This window comes from Sus scrofa, chromosome 9 (genome assembly GCF_054392235.1).
Source record: "Sus scrofa isolate SSC_HxYL_T2T_F1_AM1 chromosome 9, Sscrofa_HxYL_maternal_Yorkshire_Landrace_v2.0, whole genome shotgun sequence".
Taxonomy (NCBI): Eukaryota; Metazoa; Chordata; class Mammalia; order Artiodactyla; family Suidae; genus Sus; species Sus scrofa.
Window position 1 is genome coordinate 110,643,851 of NC_139391.1, and position 16,244 is coordinate 110,660,094.

Below are 16,244 nucleotides of genomic sequence, written 5' to 3' on the forward strand. Positions count from 1 at the left end.
ACTCCACAAAATGCCTTGGCAAGAGCCTGGCACATAAATATTTAATAAGTGCTGGTAAAGACAACAACAAAAGCAATTTTCCATGAGTTGGCAGCAACCCAATTCCAATGGTTCCAAGATATGATATTTTTAGACTTTTTTTTTTTTTTTTTTTGTAATGGCCATACCCATAGCATATGGAATTTCCCCAGGCCAGGGATCAAATCAGATCTGCAGCTGCGACCTATACCACAGATGCAGCAATGCCAGATCCTTCAGCCACTGTGCCACAGCAGAAACTCCTAGACTCTCTTCCGACTGTGGTATTTCCTTCCTCTACGGTGTGAGAGCCAGGCCCCAAGGAGAAGGGCTGTCAATAGACAATACTGTGGTGAAGGATCTGCAAGCTTGAGGTTCAGGAGAGGGTTCCAGGTTTAGCTAGCTGGAATTGGGGGTGTAAATCAGGAAGCAGAGTGGACCATCTTGACAGGGGGCTCTGATGGACACATATTCACTGAATGGCTTTTGACATTTAATGAGAATAAAAGTCAGCACTGGCAGAGCGCTTGCCCAGTGCAGATAATGATTGAAGTGTTCCATGGATTAGCTCGTGGAGTCCTCACCACAACCCTAGAAAGCAGATGCCATTATTACACCCATTTTACAGATGGGGAAATTGAGGCAGGAAAACGTCTAATAACAGGAAGCCAGTCAGTCTGGCTCCAGACTCTATGCTCTTAACCCACATGCTGTGCTGTCTCTCACTCGCCAAACAGAGACTTGGGGACAGGTCATCCCACTTGTGTGGAGACCAAGCCCATGGCTGGTGACAAGACTACCTCATTTTCCCTGTCAACCCTCCTCCAGACCTGATCCCTCCCTTGCAAGCACACATTCCCATCTGTGGCCACCCTCTTCCCTCATCGTCAATCCAGATCGTGCAAAGTCAAATACAACACCCACCCCCTCCTCCATGACGTCCTCCTTGACTCAACAGAGCTCATAGCGAACTTTTTTCCTGATTTTTCTTAGTCCCCTGATCTAGCACTGTGTGATAATACGTTCTATTATAGTTCGGCTGTTGAGGGCAAGAATTATTTCCCCACTTATAGTAATAGAGAAACAAAAATCAGGAAAAGTCAAGGAACTGTTCCAAGGTCACAGAGAAGTCCAGTGGTGGCAATGGGACTGGAGCTGAGTGCTCTCCTCAGTGTGGGATCCTGAATGCCTTAGTGCCTGGCCCCAGTCGTGTTAACAACCAAAAGGTTCTATAGGCACAATTAATAAGACATTTAGGAAATTTAGTCCTCGATGTTCCAAAGGGCTCTGGGCCTTCTGGGATCTCCACAGGCTAAGCTGGTGACAGGGATGTGCCTAGTCACCTGAGAGGTCAGAGACGCCTCCTGTCAGCCTTGGCAGGGCCCTCCCACCACAGCACACCGGGCTTCCTGCTGCTCTAGGTTCTGGTGCTGCATCTCCGGCCCCAGTTCTTGGTGCTCCTCCCACTTCTCCAAAACACTTGTGGCCCAGAGGAAACATTTCTGACAGTGGAAACATGTGTGGAAAGGCACCAAAAACCTGAAGAGGCTGTTGGTGTGAGTAAATATTGTGTCTTAGTTCTTCCGATGTATCCTTCTCGTGTTTATCTTTGGATATGGCCTTGGGAACATGAGAAGGGAGGGATGAGTCAAGACGTAACTTAACAGTAATCCCAGGGAAGTGTGGCATCGTATTCTTTTTTTTTTTTTTTTTTTTTTCCTGCCTTTTCTGAGGCCACTCCCATGGCATATGGAGGTTCCCAGGCTAGGGGTCCAATCGGAGCTGTAGCTGCTGGCCTATGCCACAGCCACAGCAATGCAGGATCCGAGCCACGTGTGCGACCCACACCACAGCTCACGGCAATGCCGGAGCCTTAACCCACTGAGCAAGGCCAGGGATCGAACCCGCAACCTCCTGGTTTCTAGTCAGATTCGTTAACCACTGAGCCATGACGGGAACTCCCGGCATCATATTCTTAAAGGCGAGAACATTCAACCGTATTCAGGGTGGCTAAGGGACCTGCCTGGGAGTCTACCCTCAGCAGTGACAGGCTTTCTTATTCTCAACTGCATCTCCAGTTGACGCAACTAGGAGGCCTCCTGAATATTGGCCTTTTCCTATAAGAGCAGCATCACGTGCAGGAGTCCCCTTAGTCAAGCGCTGTGGGGTTTCATTAGGAAGGGCTCAGACAATTCAATGGGTTCCCCTGATGGTGAGTGAAAGACGGTTTCCAGGATGCCGGCTGCCTCCTTCCTATAATATCCCTTTGCAAAATGTATGCATATAAAACAGATCTTCGTTCACATGGTTACTGAGAATTCTGCATTTGCTTTCAGGTTGTCACCACTGGGAAGGAACAACTAGATTTCGAAACAGGACCACGCATATTTGATTTGCAGATTTACGTGAAGGATGATGTGGGTGTCACTGACCTGCAGATCCTGACGGTCCAGGTAACGGATGTGAATGAGCCGCCTGAGTTTCAAGGCAACTTGGCAAAAGGTACGATACACTGGCAGCCCAGACGGTGGCAACATGCAGGACCCTGGGGGACACAGCAAAATGGAAAAGTAAATAAACAGGCAGCTGTTTCCCTGGAAAAGGCAGCTGCTTAATGAGCAGGGAATAAATGAAACGGCCTCCAGCCCAGGACTCCCGATAATAACGCCCAACAAATTTACAAAGCTTTTTCCCATGCACAGCTTCTCCTGGGCCTCTCCGAATGCTGGGGAGGAACCAGAGGCTCAGGGATCTTAAGTGGATCATCCCAGAGGAACTGGGGGCTGAGCCCATTACACAGTCAGCACTGGGTACTGGCCATTGATGGACTTATTCATGCTCCTCATGCATGCTGACCTCTCCAGGGGAGTGTGCGTTTGGGGTCTGCTACAGCGTAGGGACAATATAAGGGACTGGAGCCCAGTGTGACTTCCTGCACAATCGCCCCCAAGCTCAAGGCTTTGAGGGCCATCCCTACACTGACAACCCCCAAGTCCATCTTTTTTTGTTTTGGGGGGGTGGGGATTGCTGCTGTTGTTGTTTTACTATTATTATTTTTTTTTTTTTGTCTTTTTGCCTTTTCTAGGGCCGCTTCCACAGCATGTGGAGGTTCCCGGGCTAGGGGTCTAATTGGAGCTACAGCTGCCGGCCTTCACCAGAGCCACTGCAACGCAGGATCCGAGCCGTGTCTGCAACCTACAGCACAGCTCACGGCAACGCCGGATCCTTAACCCACTGAGCAAGGCCAGGGATTGAACCTACAACCTCATGGTTCCTAGTCGGATTTGTTAACCACTGTGCCGCAACGGGAACTCCTTGCTGTTGTTGTTTTAGATTCAACCATCTTTATGAACCTGCCAGCATCACATAGCATACAGAATTATCTCATTGTTTTCTCAAAGGGATCTACTTTAGGACATCACGTTAATAGTGAAAAGCCAAGTAAGGGGGCTACACTTCAACCTAGCATTTTAATATCCTCTGGACAAGGCAAGCTAGAGTCAATCACTTTACACAGTGTGAGATTAGTATTGTAAACTAACTAGGAAGCTGCTACATCAGCTTCTCCCTTTAACTCCCAACTCAAAAACTGTCTTACCCAACACCCCCGTTTGGATGTCTGATAGATATCTGTGATAGTGTGATTTATACATTTGGTCTTCATCCCCTCCTGGCACAGCGATCTTAAAACCCTGGGAAGTTCCTAAATGATGAGTGATAAAGGTGCCTTTTGTGGTGACTTTTGCACTCCACCTAAGGATGGGGACTGCTCACCAGAGGAACCAACCAGGTTGGACAGTGGAGAGGGAGGAAGGGCCGGAGATTGAGTTAAATTGAGTTCAATTATCAATGGCCAATGATTTGATCCATCGTGCCTCCGTAACGAAGCCTCCATAAAAGCCCAAAAGGACGGGGTTCCAGAGAGCTTCCAGCTGGTGGAGCCAGGAGAGGGCCCGGGAGCTCTCTGCCCCTTATGTTGCTCTCTGGATGTCTTCCTTCTGGCTGTTCCTGAGTTATGGCCTCTTATAATAAACCAATCTAGTGAGTAAAATTTTATCTGAGTCCACTAGAGAGTAAGCTCTTCTAGCAAATTACTCACATCTGAGGAGGGGCTTGTGGGAACCTCCCACTAGAGCCAGCTGGTTAGAAAAAAAGAGGGCCACCTGGGCTTGTGATTGGCATCTGAAGGGGCAGGGCTGTCTTGTAGGACTGAGCCCTGCATCTGTGGGATCTGAGCACTCTGGATAGATAGCCTGAGAACTGAGTTGAGTTGTGGGACACCCAGCTGGTATTGGAGAATTGCTTGCTGTGTGGGAACCCCTACACACACGGAATTTGGGTTAAAAGACTATGACATCTAAAATGTGCCTCCAAACTACTCTTGACTCCATCTCCCTCCCTGTCTCCCTGCACAGATTTGCTTCTGCTTCTCCCCTCTTCCCATTTTAATGAATGGCAACTCCATCTTTCCAGTTGCGGGAACCAAAACCATGCAGTCATCCTTCAATCCCCTCTGTCTTTCACATCCAACATCAAATGCATTAGGAAGCCTCACCAGCTTCTAAGCCAGCAGGATCTAGCTGCTCCCCAGCATCTCCACCATGGCTCCCCCAGATCTCTGCAATGGCCTCCCTGCTCTGCCCTTAACCCGCTAGTGAATTCTTCATACAGCAGCAAGGGATCCCATTACATGTCAGTTAAATCAAGTCACTCCTCTGCTTCAAACCCTACAACAACTTCCAATATCCTTCCAAGGAGAGGGGGGGTTTCCTTAAGACCCCACCAGATCTGGCAAACCCCTACCAACCCCCTTGCCTCCTCTGCTGCAGCCATCCTGCCTCCTCACCCATCTGTGAATATCGCAGGCACAATCCTATCTCGGCATCTTTGCATCTGCCGTTTCCTCCGCTCCTTCCCCTGCATCTCTATGTCCCCTTCTCATTCCTTTAAGAATCTTGACTCCAATGTCAGTGAACCTTCCAGAAGCACATTAGATAACATTTAACCCAACTCACGACACTCCTTTCACTTATTTTTCTCCAGAACGCTGCTCAGTAACATTTACATATTTTATGCATTTATTATCTCTATCTTCCCACTAGAACTCAGGCTTCAAGACAGCAGGGTTTTGTGTTTTGTCAACTGCTGTACTCCCAACATGTTGATCTGTGTTGGGTCCATGCTGAGAACTTGGTAAATATTTTGTGAGTGAAAGCATGAGCAGTGATAAAATGTGAGCTCAGGCTCAGATGTCAGACTCTTGGGTTTAAAATTTGTTTCTATTACTTGCCAGCTGAGACAACTTTGCAACTTCTCTGAGCCTGTTTCATTTGTAAAGTGGAGACAATTATAATACCTACTTTAGATGGCTGTTGTGAAGATGAAAGGAGCAAACATCTAAGTCCTCAGCACAGTGCCTCCAAAGGAATGAGTTAATGTTAAAATTCTCATCACCTCTCAGCAAGAGATGCCTGGGGCCGAGCAGGGCAGGCCCTGCTCCTCCCTCCCTCCCTGACTGCTGAGAACTCTAAAGCAGTTGAAATCCATTTTGGGTCCTTTTCTTAAGCTGCTGTAACCCTCCCCCTCCCTTTTTCCATCTCCTCTCCGTTCCACCATACGGCCTCTCATTTCAGAGACTCATTTCTGCTGAGATGCTAAGTGCACTTGAGGGGTGACCTTGGCTTGGTTGAGGAGGAATTTGCACGTGAAAGTGGCTGGAACCTAAGCAGCCTCGCCCTGAAGGTTCCCACCTGTAGTTACTTTGCACCTCTTGGCCCTTCTGGCCTCCCTCCCATCCTCCACCCCCAAACAGCAGTAGCCTAGCCGCCTCCGAACCCAGGAATTATGCAGACTTAATATTGCTTGGCCAAGCCTAGCTCTTTATTAATTCGCATAAATGGATCTACCCATGCCAGCTGGCCAGTGGTCTTTCTCGTGGCCTTTCTCACTGCTTTCTCCTTTCCTGCAGCACCAGTACACCTGGCTCCCTTTGACTGTGCACAGCTGTCCTGGTTTTGGAATTCCTTATTCGCTTTGTCTAAGAAAATGTTCTTTTGCCCCTTTGGATGCTGACATAGGTCTAGACCTCTCCATAGTGGAAGGAGCAAATCCTGGATTCCTTTACCAGTTTGAGGCCTTCGATCCTGAAGACACAAGACAAAACATACCCCTCAGTGTAAGTTTCCTTGTTACATGGAAGAGGGGCTTTTCTATGTGCCCTTTGACCAGGAGCCTGGGGTCTCAGCGGGATGGGTTGCAGGGTGGAGGTGGTAGGAGGAACCTGGGTTGGGTGAGGGGGCTCAGGAGACAGACTCCCCTGAGTAGATCACGGCTCTGTGTGATCTTGGACAAGTTCTTAACCTCTCTGAGCTTCAATATCTTCATGTGGAAAATGGAAGAATAGTAGAATAGCACCTGCCCCAAAAGGGGGATGTAAATATTAGTTGCTTTAAAGCCCCTTAGACCAGGGCCTGGTGTATCAAAACTGCCCGATCTTCTTAAATTCTAAGGTGATAAAAAATAGCTGTATTATTTTATTTATTTTTTGGTCTCACCCACGGCCTGTAGAAGTTCTTGGGCCAGGGATCGAGCCTGTGCCACAGCAGTGACCCAAGCTACAGAAATGACAATGCAGGATCCTCAGCTTACTAGGCCACCAGGGAGCTCCTATATTATTTAAAAAATAAGCATAAAATGTATACCTCATAGGCAGGCATTAACACTTCCTTCTCAAGAGATGAAGCCATGCTGCTTGGTGCCAAGTTTAAAAAAAAAAAAAATTAAAAGAAAGTCCCAGGAATTCCAAAGAAAAGGAGGAAATCCACGGAGAAAACAGGAGACTGCATCCTGGCGTGTTGTCTCCCGCTTCAGTCTGAGTCAGCTGATGGCTCTTCTCTCCCTTTTTAATCAGTTTCCTTAAGGGGCTGCCAGTGAAGCTCCTGTAGCCACTAACCCTCAGGCCAAGAAGCCTCTTAGCTTACTCCTGGGCAAGGATGCCTCAGCTCCTAGCTCTGCCCACCAACAGGCCTTGTGCACTCACTGCAGCAGGGCAGCCCAGGTTGGAGACAAAAAAGCAAAGCCAGTGCCACCCGACTAAGCTTGGAGCAGGCAACCCTCCCGCAAACCCACCTTACAGAGAAGAGACTACTTGGAATCTGGCATTTGGCAAATTGGCAACACCAGGAGGCTCTCTCTGCATTGGTTCCCTGATTCGCAGTTTCAATGGGTCTACTTTCTCTAACAGGAGGAAGTGAGCTTTGGGAGTGAATTCCAGGACCAATATAATGTGTTCCACAGGGTTTGCAACAAAGCTCTTTTAAGATTATTGAACATATCATAAGTTAGGGAATAGTTTGTTATCATTAGAAGATGATCCTTTCAGGGGGTTCCCGTTATGGTGCAGTGGAAATGAATCCAGCCAGTATCCATGAGGATACGGGTTCGGTCCCTGCCTCCCTCAGGTGAGGGAACGGTGTTGCTGTAAGCTGTGGTGAACGTCACAGACACGGCTCAGATCCCACGTTACTGTGGCTGTGGTATAGGCTGGCAGCTAGAGCTCCGATTCCACCTCTAACCTGGGAACTAAAAAAGCAAAAAAAAAAAAAAAAAAAAGACGATCCTTTTCTCAAACAACTAACCAACCAACCCATTCATTCATCCAAGATTCTATTTGCATGAATAAGTGATTTATACACAAACACTAAATAGGTCCCTACTACGTGCTAAGAGTAATACCAGATGCTTTAGAGGCATGCTTATTAATAACACATTTGTTATATAAGTTACAAATATGTTTGAAAGTAACAGCAAACTTAACCATAGTGGTGGATGTATGATTTTTTTTCCATAACAAGAAGTTTTTCTTCCATAACAAGAAGTCCAGAGGAAGGTCCCTGAACACTCCAGGGCTGGCACAGCTGTTACCATCAGAAACCTGGGCTCTTCCTATCTTTCTGCTCTTCCATCCAGTGCATGTTGGCTTTGTCCTCTTTTTGTTCACCTCATGATCACAAGGTGGCTGCTGTACCTCCAATCTTTACCTCTAAGTTCCAGGAAAGGAGAAGAAGAAAAAAAGAAAGCAGGAAGGGGTGTAGGATAAAGGGGAGCATGCCAACCCAGTTTCTCCCTTTTTCGGTGGGAAAACAAAGTCCCTCCTAAAAACCTTACCCAGGAGTGTTTTGTGGCCAAAACTGTGGCCTATGGCCACTGTTGCATAACGGTGACTTGGAGAAAAGAGATTTGGGATGGCGAATAAGTCAGCAACTGAAAGCATAGTACCTCCCTGATACCTTTAGTTTATTTCAACATTTATCAAGAATCCACGATGTGCCAGGTTTTGTATTAGATGCTGTGGATACAAAGATGAGTAAGACACATCTCTGTACCTCTAGAAGTTTACAGTCTGGATGGGAGACATTCATGCATACACCAAATAATAACTCGTAAGATCATCACTATGAAGTCTGTACAAGAACCAGTCGGGGCAGAGTGGAAGGAATCTCAGCTGTGAAGGAAAATATTTATTTATTTTTATTATTATTATTTTTTTTGCTATTTCTTGGGCCACTCCCGCAGCATATGGAGGTTCCCAGGCTAGGGGTCGAATCGGAGCTGTAGCCACAGGCCTACGCCAGAGCCACAGCAACGCGGGCTCCGAGCCGCGTCTGCAACCTACACCACAGCTCATGGCAACGCCAGATCCTTAACCCACTGAGCAAGGGCAGGGACCGAACCCGCAACCTCATGGTTCCTAGTCGGATTCGTTAACCACTGAGCCACAGCAGGAACTCCCGGAAAATATTTATTTTTAAATCTCCACTTTTAATGTATCTTCCCAGAATTAGGCAAAAGGAACAAAGTCATGGCCACTTCAAAAAACCTCCCAAGGAGTTCCCATCGTGGCGCAGTGGAAACGAATCCGACTAGGAACCATGAGGTTGTGGGTTAGATCCCTGGCCTCGCTCAGGGTTAAGGATTCAGTGTTGCCATGAGCTGTGGTGTAGATTTCAGAGGCAGCTTGGATCCCGTGTTGCTGTGGCTGTGGCATAGGTCGGCAGCTACAGCTCCGATTTGACCCCTAGCGTGGGAACCTCCATATGCTGCAGGTGCGGCCCTAAAAAGCAAAAAACAAACAAAACAAACAAACCAAAAAAACCCACCTCCCAGATCAGTTTGTTACCCTTTAGATGCCAGGAAAGCCCAGGTGAGGAGCAAATACAGCAGGTGTTGCTCCCTTAAAAGAAAATGTAATGCCACCAAAGGGTGTCGGAGAACAGCTGCAGGGGCTTGGAACCTGGAACCGGGTGGCTGCAACGTGGCTTCTGCAGCAAGTTTAGGAGTTGTCTGGGGAGGGGACACTTGAAGTTGCAGCAAAAATTGTTAATGAAGCATTTAACACCTGGGCTGGGATGAACAGCTGCACGGAACATCGACACTCAGCCCGCAGGCGCAGTGAACATAATCTAGAAGGAACCTTTCCCAGACTAGCAAAAGGTAATAACCGGTCAAGGCTAACATGCCTTTGTACATAGACATTTTATTCTGGCCACTTGGGGGTATGAAATGACATATTCTGCTCTGTACAAGCGGAAAGGAGATGGGTTAATTTGCTATTGACCAAACCTGAGCTTCTCAACCCTGGCTGTAAATCAAAACCACCAGAGGAACTTTAAAAAGCACAGAGATCTGGGTCCCCGCCCGCTAAGGGTCTCCTGTGATTGGCCCGGGCTGTGGCCTAGGCATCAGGTGTTTAAAGCCCCGGAGTGACCTCTTATGCAGCCAGGATTGAGAACCTCTGCTTTTTCTTTTTTAATGGAAGTCTAGTTGCCATACGACGTTATATAAGTTACAGGTGTACAACATAATGAATCACAGTTTTTAAAGGTTATACTCCATTTATGGTTATTATAAAATATTGGCTATATTCCCTGTCTTGTAAATACGTCTTATTTTATACCTAATAGTTTGTACCGCTTAACCCTCATATTGGCCCTCCCCCACCCCTCTCCCCCACTAGCTTGTTTTCTCGATCTTTGAGTCTGCTTCTTTGCTGTTATAGTCACTGGTTGTATTTTTTAGATTCCACATATAGGTGATATGATCTGGTATTTATTTTTCTCTGTCCGACTTATTTTGCTGCTTTAAGACACTGTTGCCCATACGTCCCAGGCCACTCCCCTTAGAGTTTTGGATTCTGTGGGTCTGGGGTGGGCCTGGGACTCTGTATACTTGCCAGCTCCCTCGGGCAATCTGTCTGGTCAGAAAGGCTGGGAACACTGGCTTAGGAGTGTTTCCCAGAGGGTGTTCAGGCCCCTGCATGAGAACATACCTAGGATGCTTCCAAAAATGCATGAGAACACCAAAGTGGACCCCAAGCTTACCAGGTGATTCTGATGCCCTCTGCCCTTTGGGACCCACTGACCTGAGCAAGCACGCCAGTCTTTAAGAAAAGACAAAGCATGTGCAGGACGCTACCTAGGCTTGGTTCGTGCCTGTCATCTTACCTGGTGGGTTCCAGGAGTCACCTTGCTGGTGGCGGCAACTAGAGGAGAAGGATGAATTTAAAAATAACTCTAAGAAGTTCCCGTTGTGGCTCAGCGGAACGAATCCGACTGGTATCCATGAGGATATGGGATTGATCCTTAACCTCACTCAGTGGATTAAGGATCCAGCGTTGTCGTGAGCTGTGGTGTGGGTTGCAGACGTGGCACGGATCCCGTGTTGCTGTGGCTGTGGTGTAGGCTGGCAGCTACAGCTTCAATTCGACCCCTAGCCTGGGAACCTCCGTATGCTGCAGTTGCGACCCTAAAAAGTAAAAAATAAAAATAACTCCAGGACATGTCTGGAACCCCCAACTCCTTTACAACAACAAATCCTACCCCCTTATCCAGCTTAGTAAATTGAAACTGTGTGTCACAGTTTCAGTGTGTAAAATGGCAGCTGAGACAGAAAACACTGGTATTTGCTCCCTCTCTTTTAGAGAAAGTTTAAAAGCACACAGCTGTGCATTGGTGGGACCTACACTGCTCAATAGAGCCAGACTGTGAGCCAGAAATGAGTGCTGTGTGGTTTCAATAGTAGCCCCATTAAAAAGGTAAAATGGGAGTTCCCATCGCGGCACAGTGGGAACGAATCTGACTAGGAACCATGAGGTTGTGGGTTTGATCCCTGGCCTCGCTCAGTGGGTTAAGGATCCGGCGTTGCCATGAGCTGTGGTGTAGCATCTAGCATTGCTGTGGCTCTGGCGTAGGCTGGTAGCTGTAGCTCTAATTCGACCCCTAACCTGGGAACCTCCAACATGCTGCGAATGCAGCCCTTAAAAAAAAGACAAAAAGACAAAAAAAAAAAAAAAAAAGAAAGAAAGAAAAAGGTAATACGAAGCAGGTGGAATTCACTTCAATAGAGTTAAACTCAGTATATCCAAACTATGATCATTTCAACACACAAACAATATAAAAATGATGAATGAGATAGTCTACCTTCTTCATTGCAAGTCTTCTGACTTTGTATTTCATACCTTGAGCTCATCTCCTTTCAGACCAGCTCCAGTGCCCATGCTCTGTAGTCACAGGTGCCCATGGTGGGTGGCTTCTGGGTTGGACAGTGCGCAGAGGCCCAGCCTTTGTGGCTCCTGTCTGTGCATCTTCTGCGTTGCGATGGGTGCAGGTGGGAGCAGGCTCAGAGGCAAGCTTCAGGACACAAAGCCATGCAGGGTGGTCCCTTTCTCCACTTCCTGAAGGAGGCTCTATGGGCTCCCCACCTCCCACCCGACCCCCACACTCCCCTCCCCCGGCTACTTGGAAAAGGCCACAGTGATGGCAGCTAAGCCCCCTTGGAGACTCAAGGACGTTAATCAGTTGCACAGCTGGAGGCAAAGTGATCTAGTGCAGCAGTTCCTCCATTAAGGGGCTTTCTTGTGGCCTTTCCATTAGGGAAGGACTTTTGCATAAAGCGAAATGTGCTTTGTCTTTACCGGGGCAGACAAAGGATGAAATTAAAAGAGCAATAACGTTGCTACCAGGAGGGCAGCTGGGGAAGTAACTCTCTCTGCCTCCACCTTGCTCATGGCTCTGGGACGAGGCAGCATCTTTCAATCTTCTGGGAATAAAGGATCCTCTTACGCTGATCCTGGATGGGACTTCTCAGATCCCTTGAACAGCCAACCCCCTATTTCCTGGCTAGTAAGGGAAGGAAGCAAGGCCTTTCCGGGAGCCAGGTGACACCACTGAGAACTGAGGGATCCTTGCCCAGCTGGCACTCAGCCCTTTCTACCTGGTTTGCAAACTGTCTGCCCCTTTCTTTCCTGGGTGATCCCGCACTTCCTGCTCCCCAGGCACCTCCACCCCCACCACAGGCGCCTGCACACATACCCCTACTCCTCACCACCCCCAGGCATCTGCCTGACTCTGGAGTCATCGCTGGAAGTCTTTGCAAAACACTTTCTCGTCCAGATTCTTGTGAAAATGCTTGAGAAAGGAAAAGCAGTGCTATTGGACAGTTCCTACACCAAATATATTGGCGAAGGGGACTTTCTCCAATAGAAGGGGGCCACTGTCCTTAAGATTAGGGAAGCCTGAATCAAAGGCTGATTATGGAAAAGGACTGACAATACGGAGAGCATAGAATCTGCAGCTTACTCTGTAAAAGACTCTAGCTCTAGCGTTTTGCATTTACACCCGTGGCCCTTCTTAAAAACAAACACTTGTCAGAGTTCCCTGTTGGCCTAGCGGTTGAAGATCTGGCATTGTCACTGCTGTGGCTCATTGCCACTGCTGTACCTGCTGTGGCATGCAGGTACAGTCAACTCCCCCCAAAAAACAAACAAAAACCAAACCACCTAGCTCACCCTCACAACAATGCATATACAGCTTTTTTTTTTTTACAAATGGTAGGTTTTGTTTTTTCCTCCTAAGCGCCCTTCACTCCCACTCCCTGCCCCCATCTCTCCCCTCTGAGCTGGTTTGGGGTAGAATAGAAGGAAAGAGGAGAACTGAGGTTTTTACAAAATACTCAGCTTACACTGAAAAGTTCTAGGATTGTGGTGTCAGCTTGATAACTTGGCTCATCCCTCATCTTGGTGGGAAATAATGAAACCTTCTGCCCTTGGCTGCTTTGTCTGGGCCCTCTGCGGGTTGGGCACATTCTTAGTGGCTTGGTAGAGCCCCTGGCACTCCCTGGACTTGGGAGAAGGTCCTTCCCTCTGGAAACTTGGCCTCTGGATGTGGACGGCTCCGTTCCTATGAGCTGGGAGGCTGAATTCTAGCTGCTTGATTCCACCGCAGCCCTGAAAGCAACTGATGGCTGCAAACCCCGCACGGGTTGAATCATTATTCGCCTGTGACTCTGACTGCAGCAGCGGGGGAGCCGCCCCGGAGGCGGCGAGCCCTCCCCGGGGAGCCTGACATTTCGGGAAACTGGGCCAGCTCCCTCGCAACCTCCTTTCTCCCCTCACTGAAGCCACAAGGAAGAATGAATGGGGCAGGAAGCGCGCACGCGCCTCGTCCTCCACCCAGCAGCTCTGTGTCCCTGAGCAAAGCGCAGCTGCCAAGGGGCTGCAAACAGAGAAACCTGGGGTGGTGGTAAAAGAATATTCCCCGCGGGGAGGCTGGCGAGCTTGTCTGACAAGCATTTGTTCACCGAATTGATCTGATTACTCAGGACTTTTCTTAGCCAGTACCAGAGCACGGAGGAACTGCCGTTGCTTTTCATTCTATTTAATTTCTGTTTTCCAAGAATGAATATCAAGGGAGCAGCTTTGATTAAACAAGCCTTTAAAAAGGGGAGAGAATGCCAGGTTTTACAGAAAGCTTTGCTGAGTCGCTGGCAAATGGCCACATGACACAATATTTTTAGTCTATGGATATTATCTCCTTTCTAAGTACAAAACTGCTATTCCCATTAACACAAGCTTGTAGGTTCAGGGATAAAGGAAATTACCCTGGCTCTAAAAGGAAAAAAAAAAAAAATCAGGATTCCAGGAAATCAGCCTCTTAATAAAAATTTAAAAGAAATTCCCCGTGTTCCAGTTCTTACAGTTCTCCACCCTTTCTGTCTGTGGCTGTTGCTTTTTTCTTGCTTGCTGAGACTGGAGACAGAGCTAGAGAAGGTTTCATACGCAAGTCTAGTATTATTGAACTGAAACAGATTTTTTTATAAAGGTTGGCAAGATTTTTGTTGTCGCCTTTTGGTTTGCTTTAAGATTCTTTAAGGTGGAATGCTGGTTTCAGGTGGGAAATAGGAGCGAAGAAAGCCCCAACATTTAACATTTAACACATTTTTTTTTCTCCTTTTTAGGGTCCCGCCTGAGGCATATGGAAGTTCCCAGGCTAGGGGTCCAATTGGAGCTGCAGCTGCCAGCCTACACCAGTCTTAGCAACGTGAGATTCAAGACGGGTCTGTGACCTACACCACAGGTCACAGCAACACTGGATCCTTAACCCACTGAGCCAGGCCAGGGATTGACCCTGCATCCTCATGGATACTAGTCGGGTTCTTAACCTGCTGAGCCACTAGGGGAACTCCTCATTTAACAAATATTTATGGAGCACCTACAGTGTGTTAGACATAGAGATAGGGCAGCAAATAAAATGAAGCCCTTCCCCTCCGGGAGCTCACATTCTAACTCGACAGTAGTAGCTAACAAATCTGAAGGGCTTACCACTGCTGGGTAATGTTCTAGAACTTTATGTGATCGCCCCATGGGGCAGGCCCTATCATTATTCCTCTTTGTTGCACAAGCTGTCACACCGGAAAGTGGGAGAACCAAGATTCAGATTCAACAGGCTGGCGGCAGAGCCTCCTCACGACTCAAATGCCCCAATTAGTGATTCATGTTCCAGATGGGTCTGAACCCTCCTTCTCTGTCCCCATCATATTCGATATTTATCCCCTTTGGAGCCCCTGTTCCTCAGCTTCTGTGTGTCCCTTCAGTTGAGCATCACCTTTTGCAGAGCAGAGCTGTCATCTCCGTATCCCAAGACCTTCCACTGTTTGGGAACAACCAGGTCTGGGGACCTATCTCCAGCGTGTTTCAAAGCTCATGTGGAAAGGTGTCCAGATTCAGGTGCATCTAGTAAATTCCCCCAGGGGACTCTGAACCCTGCCGTTCCAGCACCTCCAGCTAAGGCTCTGATTTGTGGCCATGTGAGGACTCTCTTCGGGGAAGCGCTGCTCACAAAGCCAGGACTACCCCATGTGCTGCCAGCTGCAGGCCTGCGCAGTGAGCTGGAGAGTCACTGGGGGGCTTGGGATTTAAAGGGCACACCTTTGGGAGTTCCCATCAAGGCTCAGCAGAAACAAATCTGATTAGCATCCATGAAGACGCAGGTTCCATCCCTGGCCTCACTCAATGGGTTGAGGATCCGGTGTTGCCGTGAGCTGTGGTGTAGGTCACAGATGGGGCTCAGATCTGGCTTTGCTGTGGCTCTGGCATAGGCCAGTAGCTACAGCTCCGATTGGACCCCTAGCCTGGGACCTTCCATGTGCGGTGAGTGCAGCCCTAAAATTAAAAAAATAAATAAATAAAGGGCACACCTTTTAGTGTTGCCAATGTGCTTACGCTATTTGAGGGGAGGGGGCAGCTGGGAGAAGGGCACTCCTTGGCATGGCCCAAATATTTCCTGTTAGAAATGGGTTGGAACCCCCTAAGTGACCAGCAAGACAGACTTAGTAAAATAAGCCCTTACAGTGGAATGCCGTATCATCATTAACCAAGCAGGCTATAAAATAAGACTTAAGAATGTTCATAAACTCTAAATAAAAAGAACAAAATATTATGATTTTGGTTAGAACATTATCTCAATTGTTTGGAGGGGGCGTGTTTGCACAGAAGAGAACGAAGGCTATTCATGAAAATAATGAGATTTTACAGGTGACTAACATTGAATTTTTTTAACTCTCCCATCTTTCCCAATTTTTGTGTTAAAAATATGTTCATTCCCACTAGGAAAAAAAATGTTATTAAATAATCAATGGAAAGTAAACACTTTAAAAAATGGTTTAAAAATTGTATATTGGCCCCGAAGGAGAGCTCTCATCTATTTTCTGTGCAGTTGCTCTTCTCTATGGGGAGCTCAGCTGCCATCACAACACAGCAAATCACTGGGTTGGAAAGCGTGCCTGGCGTTTCCTTTGATTCTAGACTTCAGGGGCTGTGGCTCTGGTTGCAAAACCTCCACTTACGATCTGCTCCAGAGATCATTCCTCATCTTAGTGGGAAATAATGAAAC

General features: G+C 47.7%; 2 protein-coding genes across 10 annotated transcripts in view; one reads left to right on the top strand and one right to left on the bottom strand.

Moving 5' to 3' along the window:
* ATXN7L1 (ataxin 7 like 1) overlaps positions 1-16,244 on the bottom strand; it is a 462,010-nt gene that overhangs the window by 372,492 nt on the left and 73,274 nt on the right. For 4 of the 5 annotated variants that reach the window (XM_003482700.5, XM_021063506.2, XM_005667724.4 and 1 more), the window contains exon 3: positions 2,451-2,563. The gene's annotated coding sequence lies outside the window, so the exon portion shown is untranslated. Of the gene's footprint in view, positions 1-2,450; positions 2,564-11,533; positions 11,706-16,244 lie in introns of all 5 variants that reach the window. The other variant, XM_084977362.1, reaches the window with a different exon arrangement.
* The window catches only part of CDHR3 (cadherin related family member 3), a 71,568-nt gene that overhangs the window by 13,288 nt on the left and 42,036 nt on the right, over positions 1-16,244 (top strand). For all 5 annotated transcript variants that reach the window (XR_014816048.1, XR_014816047.1, XR_014816049.1 and 2 more), the window contains exons 3-4: positions 2,355-2,520; positions 6,096-6,193. Coding sequence is in view for 2 of the 5 variants with exons in the window: in XM_084977405.1 (XP_084833531.1) it covers positions 2,355-2,520; positions 6,096-6,193 (264 nt within the window). In the remaining 3 variants the exon portion in view is untranslated. The remainder of the gene's footprint in view (positions 1-2,354; positions 2,521-6,095; positions 6,194-16,244) is intronic.